Genomic DNA, 15,902 nt, shown 5'->3' on the forward strand with positions numbered 1-15,902 from the left:
TTAGTTTTTTTGCTAAATAGCATAAATATTTAATTATGTTTTAGAGTTTGATGTATCTTTTTGAATAACATTTAGATTTTTATTTTGTTTTTAAATAAGATGAATATTTAATTTAGGTAATTTTATATATTTAATTAACATTAAACATGATTCTACATGCTTGATTGGCATAAATGCATAATTAATGGTGTAAGAATTGGGGTTTCGATTTTGTATTGATTTAAATAGCATGAATTTTAGATTAAGCTTTTAGGATGTTTTGTATTTTTTCAATTAACATTAAACATGAGCAATGAATATTTGACTTTTGTTAGAACTTAGAATTTTATTTTATTTTTTGTTTAAATTAGCATAAATGAGAATTTTAGATTTTTTGTTTCAATTGGCATGTATTTGTTAATTAAATAACAATAATCATGATTTCATCTTTGATTTCTAGTATGTGTTAGAGTAAGTATTTGATTTTTTTGAAACATGTTAATATATTCCAGTTTATTATTAGTTTTATTATCTTTTGTTCGTTGAATTAGTGTTTTAATTTATTAACTTTATGATGTTCCTCTTTGTTTTAAGTGTGTTAATTTTTTTCTAACTATTTTAAAAATATTTATTTTAAAGATTAACTAATTAATTGATTATTTATTTGTAGGATGTTTGTGTTTCTTTCTTACATCTTGTTGAATGCATTTTAAGATCTAAACTTGAGTTTGGTCATATTCCATTATTCATGAAAAGTACTTGTTCTGGTTTTTATGTAAAAAAAAGCTAAATTTTGAAGTATACAAACATGTTATTATTATGATATTTTGCAGTTCTTCAATAATTTTCTTTATTATTGAAAATATGTTGTTTAGTTTTAATGAAGGTTCCTAATTATGAATATTGCACCTGTAATTCTTCAATTTTCTTTGCACTTGTTAATATAGTTTATTATCATAGGAATTTTTATTGTCCCAAGCCTCACCAAAATGTGTAAGGCTTATCTTTAGAATACTACCGGTTACTGCAACAGTTCAGATCTGATCCACACCCGGTGGTCCGAGATCAGATCCAATTTTCATGTGCTGTGGTACCTGATAAGGGTATAAGGGTTCACTGGACTTCGCTTAAGCATGACCAATTCCAGTGGCGAGAAGAACCAAACACAGTAGGATATTCATATATAAAAATTCTGTCTTTATTGGATCTTGGGTCCACTTTATAAATTATCAAACCAGAACCCGGTCCATCTACTACTTGAGTCTTATGGGTAAGCGCCGATTATTTTTTTGGACCCATTGCATTAATCTGAAAGCTAGGTCCTAGTGGATCTGATCTGGTGATCAGTATCAGCTCATACCCGGCATGTGGACAACCTTATTGTGTTGGATGTCAACGGGTCATTATGACCTGATCCTGACCCATACCAGATCCAGTAGGATATGGGTTTGGTAATCAAGAAGGAGCTCCGATTAATTATTCGGGTTGGACCTGATTAGATAGCATATAGAGCTAGATAAGGTTTATGGCTATCAAATCTCATAGAAGGTGCTGGTCCAACCCAAGTTCCGGTTAAGAATATTCAGAATTTTTTAATGTAAAAATCATAAAAAAATATTACATTAAGAGATGGGCCTGTCTCATTTTTTTTATGAGTTAACCCAGACCGACTCGGTCCGGAGTCGAACCAGACCGAGTTGGCCAGCCTGCTTAGTGTGGGTGCGATTGGGTGTGTCCCAGACCGAGTTGGAATAAAAGTCATGAACGATTCGGTTTGGGATTCAAACCAATCCGAGTCAGCCAACTGTTTCGGCTAGACAACTCGGTCTCGGTGTGACCCAGACTGAGTTGGGATGGTCTGTGCCAGACTGACTCTGTCTCAAGTGCAGACCGACTCAGTCTGGGTGCACTTGAGACAGAGTCGTGTCTGTTGGTGACTGACCGAGTTGGTCAAGGGTTTAAACAAAAAGAAGGTCCTGAACCGTCTTGGTCTGGGTTCTAACAGGACTGAGTCAGCCGGTCTAGTTTACACCCTCATAGAACCTGGGTATGGTTGTGCCAATGGTGGATCGGGACTAGAACCACATGGGTCCAGTGAAGGCACCCTCGCACCCCTATTCCTGGATGGTACAAGATTATAAGCCTAAGGGCAGTATCGGTATCAGCCCTGAATCGTTTAGCCAACGATTGAACTGTGTCACGATATTGAATCGTTCTGTATCGGCCAAAAAAAAAAAACATTACGTATCAATCAGAACGCGACACATGTTAAAACCATTAAAATAATATTTAAAAATATTAAATAAATATTTTTTACTATTTTTTATATTTATTAAGAATAACTGATTCAGGGGTGATGCGTATCTATTTTCTGCCAATACGATACGTATCGGCCAATACAGGCTGATAAACACTGATACTGACAACACATTGAGCCTAACCATTGTATCCATTATGGCGATTCCGGGTCGGACCTTAAGCATATCCACCCAGTCTCACTCTTACATGAGCAGGTCCAAAAAAAGGTATAAATTGTGTCACTTCATATAATCCCTCTATTGTTTTAGGAGAAAGATAAAGGGACCATCGCCAAAGGATGATGATCTTGATGATGTGCGGTTAGGATAGCATGACGTTTGATTGTGATACGGATGATGTCATAGTTACTTGTAGATGCAAACCAATTGGTTTCGGGTCCATACTTGGTTTAGGCATCCACGTGGGTGGATCTGGATCGGGCGCACCTGTGCTTAGCTTGGATTTGACCCATTAACCGCCTCTCCGTGAGCCTGATCGAGCACCACCTGATTGAAATTGCTGTGGGTGTCTAGAGAGAGAGAGAGAGAGAGAGAGAGATGCCAACAACCTAGTGACTAAACAGATTTAGATTCAGTCAGATATCCGACCCCGACCTGAATTAGAACGGTTTGACACAATGTTGTAAGTATCAGTATCGGCCCTGAATCGGCCTGAATCGTTTGGCCACCTATTCAGCTGTATCGGACCAGATACCGATACTCAAGTGAATCGTTCTGTATTGTTAAAAAAATAATAAAGAAATATTATGTGTCAATCATAATGTGACACATGTTAAAACCATTAAAATAAGTTTAAAATTGATTTTTAGTATTTTTTATATTTATTAAAAAAGAACCAATTCAAGAGTAAAAGCTTATCGATTTTCTTCCAATACTATGATACAGCTGAATCGGTGGCCAAACGATTCAGTGCCGATACTGACGACATTGTATCAAAATAACATTGGTTTGACATCTATGGTACTAACAAATATTGCTAAAATATCACTATATTTTGTAGGCTATTTTTTTTTTTATGAGGAAGTTCTTCAATCTTTAAGTTGGGTGGAGTCACCAATACCCAAGCTCTCTAGTAGCCCATCAGTTAAAGGCACCCGCACACCCGGTGAGAGTCGAACCTGAGACGAAAGAGTCGGCATCCTCGCCGGAAATGCCGCTAAATTTTAAATATACAAAATAACACTATATTTTTAAAATATTGAAATATTCACTCTATTATTGTTCAAGAAAAAAACAGTTTTATAATTATGCATAACGTAAGCAACAGGGAAGTGCCTGAGATGTGGATTCCAGTCTATTGAGAGAAAAAAAAGTAAAGGTACCTCCCACTATACAAGGCTTCTTTTCTTACCCTACCAACCAAAACCTGTGGGTGTTTTGGGTTGCGTACCCATTACCCAACTTCCATTATCTGTTTTGCTCAAGATGCTTGGCCCATACTCATATAAAAAAAGTTATTTTACAAAAATATGGTTAAATTTTTTGTATAATTCAGATTCATACACAAAATTTTTGATAATTCAAATAAATACTTTGTTTGTATAATTCAGATTTATACCCAAAAAATTTAATTCCAATTCATATCTCATTTATTTATGGTTAACTAAAAGTACACGTGATTAGGGCTGGTAAACAAACCGAGCTAGCTAGCAGCTTATGTACTTGAGGAGCCAAGATATGAGCAGCTCATTTAGCTTAAACAAGTCGAGCACAAATATAAGGGGTTCGGCGGTAGATTCGTAAAGATAAAATGTATATTTTTCATGTATAATATATGCATTATAAGTAGGGTAAATATTGGCTACTAATGAAACTTATGAGTAGAAATTGCTTTTCTCTTCAAAAAAATCAAATTTTTTGTAGTTTTTTTAGTAAAAAACTTGTTTTGAATCATATGATTTTGATAATTAATTAGGTTTTTAAAGGGGTCCAAAAATCAATGACCGTCAATGTGACAAAATTACATAACTCAAAAGATCATATTTTTACATCAAAAAAGCAGGATCCAAGGCTTGATCCTTAGCAAACGAATCATGCTGAATACATCTATGTGGTTGGATTGAGTCTATACAACTTGCACCCATGATTTCTAGATCAATAGTTTTGTACCTTCATTAATATCCAATATTAACCCTAATAAGTAGTTTGATATAACTATTTAGAGGATGGCCTTTAACTTAGAGGTTTAAGGTTCAAATCTTACCCTTTCATCCTCCAAACACTAATAAGAATCGGGGCTTGAAAGCTTGGTGTAGTGGTTAACGAGCCGAGCCTTATCGGTCGTCATTCCTAAGTTAGCTTTTCCTATTTTCACTCAATTTTATGATTTTTTTATTATTTAAAAAACATTTTAAAACATTATTTTTACCTTTATTTCAAAAGTAAATTAATGAGGGTAAAATATGTATAGTGAAGCATAAATAACAAGAGTAAAGCTGGTATACAATTTTTTGATGACAAGAACCTTCCTACACTTAATTGGTCCATTTATCTACAAAGTTTAACTCGGTGAGTACATCGAACCCCATACCTTACAAGGATTGATAAACAATGTTGTGAGAGGCGTACGCCTCAGTACTTGAAGCGTACGCCTCACAGGCGAGGCGCACGCTCAAGGTACTGAGGCACACCCTCAGTACCTGAAGCGTTCTGGAATTGCTTTGAATACATAATTATCTAAAATAATTTCAAATATAACACTGTTTGGATTGCCCTCACTATGATTTCAGCTAAATGTTTGATGCAAGTTTCAATAGCATTAATATCTCCCGATTAAACCACTAAAAATCTTGCATTAGTATAACTAACTTAAATTTACATATACCTGTATATAAGTAAGAGATGTGTGCAAAAGTGCATTGATGAAAAACTATAGTTTCATGATAGTTCTATTGCATGTATGCATTTGATATGTCCAAGAAAAAAATATTTATATGCATCACTAAGATTTTTTTTTTGTTTAGGCCGTTTTCGATGGAAACAAATTGAAGGTTATAATTTAAAAAATTTGGGAGCTATTTATTTTTCAAGTCCTTCAAAAACCTTATATTTACTAAATCAACCATCAAACAAACTCATATATGTATATAACAAACTCATATATGTATATAACAAACTCATATATGTATATTTATATTAAAAAACCATTTACCAGTGCTATTTTATTAATATTATATATTTTATTATTTTGATCATGAAGCTTATGCTTCAATGCCTCGCTTCATAACATGCTCAACGCCTCACTTCGCCTCATCGCATTTAACAACCTTGTTGATAAATTAAAGCAGTGGGGTGCATCTTTTTTTTTACTCGGAGAAACCACCCCAGGCGGAGACCTAGCCGCGCTGGCTCAGCCTGTTGTACAATGATTTTTGTCCATGTCGACGTAAAACTTTGAGGGCTTGCCCCTCGACCCCAAGGAGTGGTCAAGCTTCGGGTTACGCAGGGGGATGACGCCCATGGGATCTGAATCTAGACTGCCCGTCAAACAGTCTAGGCCCCATCCCACTACGCCAAAACCCCTTGGGTCTAGTAGGGGTATATCTTGTAACCAATGAGATTTGATCCTCATCTCAAGCTTCTTCACTCTTCATGCACCCCTGCTAAAGTTGGTATACTTTTGAATATATTAACTATGGTTAAAAAAATATTTTTTTGAGAAAATATATGGTGGTTTTGCACCATGATACCACACGACACCTTTGTTTCTATGGATCTAGCTAGTAAACAGTAGATCTAACCATACAAATGTATTTACCATGGTTTATTTAGTATGTAAAAAGGTTTTATCATGTCGAATATATCATAAGAAGCTAATTTTAAGATAGTGAAAATTATAATGACGGTAGGTATGGCAGGCAGAGCCAGCGCGATCAGGTCTTTATGCCGGTGTGGTTTTTTCGAGTTATATATATATATATATATATATATATATATATATATATATATATATATATATATATATATATATATATATATATATATATAATAAAAATTAACATCTTACAATTCATGAAAACAAAAGAAGTATAAAAATGCGATAAAATATCATATTTCAGTTAACTTTAACACATTAAAACAGTAAATAGAACTTAAACATTTAAATTCAAAGGTTAGATTTTGCATTTGGAGATTAGATCTATGTAAATCAAGTATGTACCACTAAAATTTAGCGAGAATCAAACATCTAAAGCACCAAAATGTGAACTGAATGCAAATTTTTTTGGCGATTCAAAAAATTCAACTGTTGACAAAACACAAAATTTTGTGATCTTTTGTTTAAAAAAAAGTCATGATCCAAGGGTCCATTATTATTAAATCGACCACGATGAATCCATCTATCACGTCAGATTTGATCAAAACAGCCTGCAACATAAGATTTAAGAGAATGAGCGGGACCGAACTCAACTGACTGACAAGGTGGGGAGGGACAAAACCGTCTTTCTCTGAAGAGCGGGGCCGAGTTCTACCGTTTTGAAGCATAACAGTGGGTGGTGGTGGTGGTGGTGGTGGTGGTGGTGACAAAATTGCCTTTCTCTGAAGAGCGGGGCCCAGTTCTACCGTTTTGAAGCATAACAGTGGGTGGAGGACGAAGGTTAGAGTGAGAAACGGGGAAAGGTGACGGGCACACGCAACAGCGCCATTAACGGTCCCTCGGCAAGGGAATATTCCGCCTCGCTCAAAGGGAATATTCTTCCACTTATCGGTATTTAATGCGGGCTCTTCGTTTCACACCGACGACCCGCGAAAATTCTCGTTTTCCCCTCTCTCTTTGCTTCTCTACCACCCTTCCTTTTTCTATCTGGATGGGGCCCACCGGGTGGTCGTGGCTCCGGCGGATATTCTTCGTTGTCTTGCTGATATCCGGCGGCGGCGTCGCCGGAATCCCGACGACGCTCGACGGGCCCTTCGAGCCCGTGACCGTCCCGCTCGACGTCGCCATCCGCGGCCACGCCGTCGACCTCCCGCCCACGGACCCGCGCGTCGTGAAGACCGTTAGCGGCCTCGAGCCCGAGCAGATCTCCGTCTCCTTGTCCTCCGAGGGCGCCATCTGGATCTCCTGGGTCACCGGTACGTTACTCTCTCTTACTTTTTCCGGAAAATGGTTAGCGTTTTGTTGCGGTTCTCAGAATGCTCGGTGATGGAAGCGATGAGAATCAAAAGAAGGTGGAATTGGTTTTATTTTTTAAATTTTGATCAGTTTTTATAAATTATTGATGATGATGATCGTAGTGGTGGGAATTAGGGAGTATGATGCTAGCGGTGAATCGATGATGATGATGATGTGAAGATGAGTTAGGTTTTAGCTAATACGAGTTATTAATCAATTGTTTTAGAATGAATGTTTCTCCGAAGAGCGGACAGTTTTGGTAATTTAGCGAGAAGATCGTGGGTGGTGAATACTTTCGCTGTAGGAAAAAAAAAAAAAGGTTCAAGACGAATCATTCTCTCTGACAAGTTGATAGCAGTGAGATTTATTATTGTTTTAAAACCCGAGTCTTTCAGGCATCACGGAGTAATTATTGTGACCTTCCCATTTTGATCTTCGTGCTGCTGCTAATGCCAACAGTGTCCCAGTTTCGAACGTGAAACAAGTTAGGCTAGGCTCAGCGGGAAACGATCCGCACAATGGCCTTCAATGGGAGCAGGGATCGAGAGAGCGGCTAAGTTTTGACACAGCATTTCACGTGGGGCCTATACTGTGTGGTTGTGGGCCCTATGCAATGCTGTCATGTGATTGGCTAGTGTCGCACTTAGCCGCTCATCATGAACTCGTTCGTAATTGGTTTATAGTTGGCGAACCAAACCATGAGCAGCTTCTTGAGCTTAAGTGAGTCTTGTGCTGTTCAGCTCTACTTTTTTTATCTAGCCGCTAAGTGAACTGGGCTTTTGAAAGGTTTTTACATGTTCTGCATGTTTGATTTTATAAGAATCAATTTTTAGATAATGTTTTTTAATAAAAAAATCTTATATATATAGTAACATCCCCAATTGTTTTGGGATGAAGGCGTAGTTGTTGTTGTATATATATATATATATATATATATATATATATATATATATAGTAACATGCTGGTTGTGCCTCGTTAGGCTCCTTTACAAATCATTTTTTTGTGTCTTTTCACATCTAATACCATATATATGTGCGATCTATAGATTTTGTTTAGTGAGAACGGGCTTTTGGATCACCCAAATCTGACCTGTATATAGAGTTTTTTGGTGATCCAAAATGAAAGAAGGCATTGATTTCTCGTTCTGCACCCATTAGGCCTTATAATTTAAAATGTTTTATGATAGATTTGAACCGTTAGATTGTGTTTAGCATTCTCGATATAGTGAGCATCAAATCTTACATCATGTTTTTTCTATAAAAAATATGTTTTTATGAGCCAGAAAAAACTGATGCCTTCGTAGCCATAGATTTTCTCTCTCCTTATATATATAAAAGTTATTTTCTACCATTCTCGTACCCAACGACAAAATTGACAGCCATAGAGTTTCTCTCTCTCTCTCTCTATATATATATATATATAAAGTTTTTTTTTACCATTCTCGTACCAAACGACAAAATTGACAGCCATCTGTAATTTAGTCTTGTGGCTAGGGGTGGCAATCGGGTCGGGTTGGCGGGTTGGCGTGTCAGCATACCTCAACCCGAACCAGACCCGTTTATTAAACGGGTCGGCTGTGGCAAACACGAACCCGACCCGTTTAATAAACGGGTAACCTGACACGACCCGCCAACCCATTTAATAAATGGGTTGGGTCGGGTAAACGGGTTTTCAGGTTCGCGGGTCAGGTTGGCGGGTTGACGGATCGGGTTGGCAGGTAGGCAGGTTGGCGGGTCGGGTTGACGGGTCGGGTTGGCGGGTTGACGGGTCGGGTTGGTGGGTCGGGTTGGCGGGTCGGGTTGACGGGTCGGGTTGGCGGGTCGGGTAGACGGGTTGGCGGGTTGACGGGTCGGGTTGGTGGGTTGACGGGTCGGGTTGGCGGGTCAGGTTGACGGGTTGACGGGTCGGGTTGGCGGGTTGACCCACCCGCCTAACCCGTTTATTAAACGGGTCAGCCGGGTTGGCGGGTTGGCATACCCCCAACCCGAACCCGACCTGTTTAATAAACGGGTTGTGCGGGTCGACCCGTTTGTTAAACGGGTTGGCTTAAGACCAACCCGAACCCGCCTAAGAGGCGGGTTGGCGGGTCGGGTTGGCGGGTCGTGTCAGAAATTGTCACCCCTACTTGTGGCACATGAATTCACAGTTCATGTTAATGAATTGACATTTGGCCTGACAGTTATAAATGGGCAGGCGCACTTTTGAGAATCTAATTGAGCTCCACCACAACTCACTTTTCACCCAACATGCTAAATGAAGTGTGGATTCCATGAGAATTCTCGACACCGTTTCTTACATAGGACGTGAAACTTTTATAAACTGCTTCAGGATCAGAGCATAAAACTCCTTTTTTGGTAATTTCATCAGCTAATATTCGAACATGAAATATTTCCCGTGCTATGTCTCTTTTTTTATTATTTTTACTTGAAAAAACTGCTTCAGGATCATAGACCTAGCCGCGCTGGCGCTGCCTGCCGGACAGTCGCTGTCCTTTTAGCATAAAACTCAGAGGGCTTACTCGGGTTACCCCTGGCCCCCAAGGAGTGGCCACGCTTTGCTTATCATATTTGTAGGAAATAGATATGGGTCAGAGATCGGACCCATATTATAGGATGTGACCCAAAAGCTAGGGTCCAAACGCACATCCAGGTTGGGTTCGGATTGGTAGATTCCATCCACATGGATCAGACTAGAGGTGTGAGATTCGGGTCTCTGTTTGGATGAAAAAAGTCAATTTACATATAGGCACCTAACTTATGGAAAAATTAAGTCTAACTGCCTAGCTTTTTTTAAACTGGATAGGCTCTTATCTTTTCAACAAATTTGCTGATATGAGTTACTTTTCTATCACTTTACTCTAGTTGGCTCTTTAAAATGACAGTTTAACCATTTTTTTTTTCTTCAAATGATTGAATGTTACTTTTTGTAATTGTTTTATAGTTAAGGCCAAATAAGAAACTTAAAAAAAAGTTGCATAGGCAGTCATTTGATAAATTTCTTGAAAAGATGGGTGTCTATCTTAAAAGTTTTAAAACATAGGCCACTTGTGACAATTAGAAGCAACTTCTTATCTTGTAGGTTTATGATCGTCGATAGTAACATAAAGAACTTAGAAATTGTATAAACGATTTTTACATGGTGATTGGTAATGCAGCCACATGACCAACCATTGGCAAGAATCTCATGAACAACCATGTATGCAGTGGGTTGATGGTATGCTTTGGAGATATATATACTTCGTCATCTGAAAACGTATTCTTCTGTTAAGTTTTTGAATGCCATTGGGGTTGCAGGTGATTTCCAGATTGGAAACTACATAAAGCCTTTAGAGCCTCGGAGCGTAGCAAGCATCGTTCATTATGGAACATTGGGGCAGCCGTTGACTCATGAGGCCACTGGTGATTCCCTCATCTACAACCAACTCTACCCATTTGAAGGAATGCAGAATTACACATCTGGAATAATCCATCACGTTCGTCTCACAGGTAAACTGAATGGTTCTCTGTCTTCTCCATTTGAAGCTGAAGTTTTCGTACCAAAATGAACCTTGACTGCTTATTCTGGAGAGGGGGGACACCATGATCGTATTTTACTCTTTGAAGTGAAAAAAATGAAATTAACATTATTGATTGTGTCATTCACGTGTGTAATTTTCAGAAGGTGAAGAGAAAAATAATAAAAAGAAGGAACACATTTTAATATTATTGACTTGTCTGATTCATATTCTCCATCAATTGACTACAGAACCAAATCATTCTGTTGATAAACATTTATTGAAAAAAAAATGATATATGTACATTGTATGATCAAGGTTTAAACTGGCAATATGTAGTGGTTGACTGATTCTCTTCTACTTTGTGGATTTAAAGTAAATTTGAAATTTGCAGTGGTTGACTAATTCTTTTCTACTTTGTAGGGCTGAAACCTGATACTAAATATTATTATAGGTGTGGGGATCCTTCTGTAGCAGTAATGAGCAGTGTCCGATCCTTTAGAACAATGCCGACGCCTGGCCCTTCAAGTTATCCAGCAAGAATTGCGATTGTGGGCGATCTTGGTCTTACATACAACACATCATCTACTATTGATCATATGATAAGCAACAAGCCTGATCTTTTTCTGCTGATTGGGGATGTCACCTATGCCAATCTCTATCTCACAAATGGGACCGGTGCTGATTGCTACTCCTGTGCCTTTCCAAACACACCAATCCACGAGACTTATCAACCTCGGTGGGATTATTGGGGAAGGTTATCATCATTTTATCCTTGTAACTTTTACCTTTACTTTCTCTGAAAGTTGCTGGCTTGATGCTTTATCTGGAACTATGATCTCTATTACTAAACTTACATAGTTGTACTGTATAGGTTCTGTAATCTTCAATTTTTGTTCATAATGAGCTATTTCTCTATGGTTTATACTTCTTCATTTTAAATTGATTTGTTCTTTCTTTGACTACTTTGGTTTTATGAATCTTTAGATATATGACTTTGCTCGCGATACTTCAATGTGGCTCATTATTTATATCTAGCTATGTACATCAATACTGGGCTATCTTGCTACTGATCAACAAAAAACTATCTTGCCTTGGGTATCTGTCATGGATGTACTCCCTGGTGGGCAGAGGGGACCTCAAGGGTTTTACCAATTGGAGACCTGCCAATGTGCGGTCGGTGATGGGGGTTTTCCCTTGACCTAGCCCAAAAAGAAAACCCTAGTACAGTGATCCATAAGAATCCCATAATAATTGTTTAATATTTGGTGGAGGACTACTGATTTTAAGTCCCTGTACTATGGTGTGTTAATTCAAAAGGTGAAAATATTCTACTGTTGCAACTGGGTTTCATATTTCGTCATGTACTTGTTGGTTGAGTGTGTGTTTCATTATTTGCAGGTTTATGGAACCGTTGGTCTCAAAAGTTCCAATGATGGTTATAGAGGGAAATCATGAGATTGAGGAACAGGCAGGAGATGTCACCTTTGCAGCCTATAGTTCTAGATTTACATTTCCTAGTGAAGAAAGTGGATCCAAGAGCACCTTTTACTATTCCTTCAATGCTGGAGGGATACATTTCATCATGCTTGGTGCATACACAGATTTTAATAAAACAGGTAATAGACCATATGAAGGCATAATACATTTATTTTTCTCAGAATTTTTTTAGTAAGTGGTTGTTTTTCTTTATGTACTGCTGCAAGTCAACATATTACATGAAAGCCCACAAGGGCTCCGCTCATCTGGCAGGGGCAACTTCTGAATGTCACCAAGTTGGCAGGATGCCAGAAGTTCCAAACCCGCAGGTGGCGCCCCGGTGAGCAGGGGGGACCTCAAGTGTTTTGCCAAACAGAGGCCAGCCAATGTGTGGTCGATGATGCGGTTTTTTTTCCCTTGGACTATCCAAAAAAAAACCTATTACATGAAAGTGTCACAAGTATTGCTGCTATTCCTACAGAAACCCTTTTAGATATTTTTAGAAATGATAGCCACTGAGGCTGCTTGATCCTACAACTTATCTTATGCGTAGGGGATCAGTACAAATGGTTAGAGGCTGATCTGGCTAAAGTGGATAGATCGGTTACCCCATGGCTGATAGCTGCTTGGCACCCACCTTGGTATAGTTCATACCTGGCTCACTACAGAGAAGCAGAGTGTATGAGGTTGGAAATGGAAGAGCTGCTCTACTCATATGGTGTTGACATAGTCTTTAATGGCCATGTAAGGTTCCTCTCTCTCTCTCTCTCTCTCTCTCTCTCTCTATGAAGTCATAATGATCAAAATAATCAAGGTTCTCAAAGGAAATACTTTACAAACTAGCAAATGATAGTGAAACCTAGAAAGTTGCCTTTCAAATACTTTCTTTTACTTCCCAAGGGAAAGGCTGAAATTTTATCAAAGTATTTCCACAATAATCGCGGTAGGGATCCAATCTGTTGCTGTTCACCTAGAGGGATACAGTGATGGACCAGTGGTTGGTGGCTGTTGATCACCAACATGGACAATCACTTGGCGATTTCCTGTTAGTCTCATTTCTTGATCCTCTATCTATGTAACATGGACACTTCTAACAAGGCAACACACCGTGTCGCACCTGCACCAATGTGGGTGCTACACTTGGACACAGCTTCCTTTGTGTCAGATGAAGTCAACCACACTGAAGTCCATTTCTGTCTGAAAGTGGATTTGGTTAACTCTAACCGAATTCAGTTTTATCTACATTATATACATAAATACATAAATGCACACATACACGCGTGTGTATATATATACTGCACCCACACATCTGTATCTGCATGTGCGCCCGCAGCTATGTGACATAGTCCTCTATATATTTACCATTACCAAAAACTTTTTGTTCAGAAATCAGAGTTACCCTGTCTCTAAGGTTTACTAATACTTGTGAACATGGTTGGCAAGGGGGAGAGGTTTGATCCCAACGCAGCTGCTCACTGTACTTTGTTGCTAAAATGATTAGGTCCATGCCTATGAAAGATCAAACAGAGTATTCAATTATACACTGGATCCCTGTGGTCCGGTACACATCACTGTTGGAGACGGTGGCAACCGCGAAAAGATGGCTATTGTTCATGCAGATGATCCTGGTTATTGTCCGGAACCTTCAACCACACCAGATCATCATATGAGTGGTCTGTGCGCTGGCAATTTTACATCTGGACCTGCCGCGGGCAAATTCTGTTGGGATCGTCAACCAGATTTTAGTGCCTTCAGAGATGCCAGCTTTGGCCATGGAATCTTAGAGGTATGAAGCCGTTGATTATAAATTGGCACGATCTTGGTATGATAAACTTCAGCTCATCCTGAATTGGCATACAATTGGCTTGAATCATCTTCCCTTCCATTTTACACGGTACCTTCTGTTGTTCACATTTCAAAAATCCTTTGTGCTGAAGCCATGGTTACAAATACCACAGATATTGAATCTCTTGCAATGTTATTGTGAGAAATTCACATGCCATGGAAGTCCTGATAAAATCACAAAAGTTGAAAATCTTGCATATTTTTTAATATATTGCTTATATATATTTATATTATTATGTTTTTCATTATTTTTCTTATACTTTTGAAGTATAAATGTACCAAGATTTTCCCAAAAATCAAGAATTTTCAATTTATCGCAAGTTTTTCCCTTGCTGAGAAAATCCCAGGAAAGAGTTTTGCGACTATGGCTGCAGCACAAAAGTACTCATTAGATTTTCTGCCAGGGATGTTTTTTTGCCTTAACAATCAAGAGGTAGTGGGAGATAAGTAGGTCCATTACCCACCTTGATCCCGACTGTTTCCATGCACCAGCATAGCGAGAACCAATGAATGTGGTATGGCTTAGTTTTTGGTGGTCTTCACCTATGCTGATCTTATTGCCAAAAGTGATGGCTCCATATTGTGATGAACTCTTCTGAATTCTAAGCATTTCCATGGGGCAGACTGTATTCCAATAGTTGGGTTTGAATCAGATGATTCTTTCACCAGCCAAAGGCTTGATTCAGGAAATAGGATATTGTAGGAGCTGATTTTGAAACAGATTCACTCTATCTGTTTCCACATGCAAGTTCTTAATTTTCTTTAGAAGTTGATACTTGGAGTAAAATGGAACAAGATGATTGAGGAAACGGATGGAAAAAATCATGGTGTATCTGCTAGGTTTTAACTTGAAACTTTGTGATTTGCAGGTGAAGAATGATACCTCTGCTCTATGGACTTGGCACAGGAACCAAGACATTTATGAGGCCAAAGGAGATCAGATTTACATTGTGAGGCAGCCCAACAAATGCCCAACCAAACCCAATGTAAGAAGACACCATAGCAACCCCATGGTTTCCTTTCATGATTTGGGAGATTTCATCCTTTGATGTATAATATAAAGCTCCGGCCATGTGACATGGGATTGAGACATCCTCATTCTTCATCAGGGAAACAGAAGGGGCATCCATGATTATACATAAATGAATAGAATGGTGATGATTAGTAGCTGAAGGAAGATGGTTATCAGAATATGCTTTATCGTTTGAACGGGTGTATTGTCATAGAAAAATATGCATAATATATGTGCCTCCATTGTTGCAATATTTTGATTTTGATATAGCATCACTTTTTTGTGTGTGTGCGCGCGCTAACGAGGAGAAACTATTGTTATGGTTCAAATGCCCCATTATGTCGAGAGGTGCCGAGTTGGTTGTGGCTCTGTTTCAGTCTATGTCACATGGATACTCCATTTTGCCTTGTGTCCACACTTGAACACGCTATTTTACCTTTAGTATATACAAGTTTGTATTCAATTTATAATTTATAATTATATTTTCAATTTGTAACTTTATATTTTCAATAACAACAACTACGCTTTCATTCCAAAACAATTGGGGTCGGCGATATGAACCAACAAAGAAAATCATTCTGGGTCTTCCACATGAATCCTTCTCCTCCATTCAATTCTATCCAATGCCATGTCCTCGGTGAGGTTCAAAGCATTCATATCCTTTC

The 15,902-nt window shown here is 38.4% G+C and overlaps 1 protein-coding gene across 1 annotated transcript; it reads left to right on the top strand.

The window, feature by feature from the left end:
* Nucleotides 1–7,102: 7,102 nt before the first annotated feature.
* On the top strand, nt 7,103–15,490 carry LOC149811522 (purple acid phosphatase 15-like). The gene is made up of 7 exons (XM_089993892.1): nt 7,103–7,367; nt 10,702–10,893; nt 11,325–11,658; nt 12,303–12,520; nt 12,934–13,124; nt 13,882–14,166; nt 15,095–15,490. The coding sequence occupies exons 1-7, from the start codon at nt 7,103–7,105 to the stop codon at nt 15,272–15,274; spliced, it is 1,665 nt and encodes a 554-aa protein (XP_089850018.1). The 3' UTR covers nt 15,275–15,490.
* Nucleotides 15,491–15,902: the final 412 nt, after the last annotated feature.

This window comes from Nuphar pumila, chromosome 17 (assembly GCF_984573655.1).
Source record: "Nuphar pumila chromosome 17, dmNupPumi1.hap1.1, whole genome shotgun sequence".
NCBI lineage: Eukaryota > Viridiplantae > Streptophyta > Magnoliopsida > Nymphaeales > Nymphaeaceae > Nuphar > Nuphar pumila.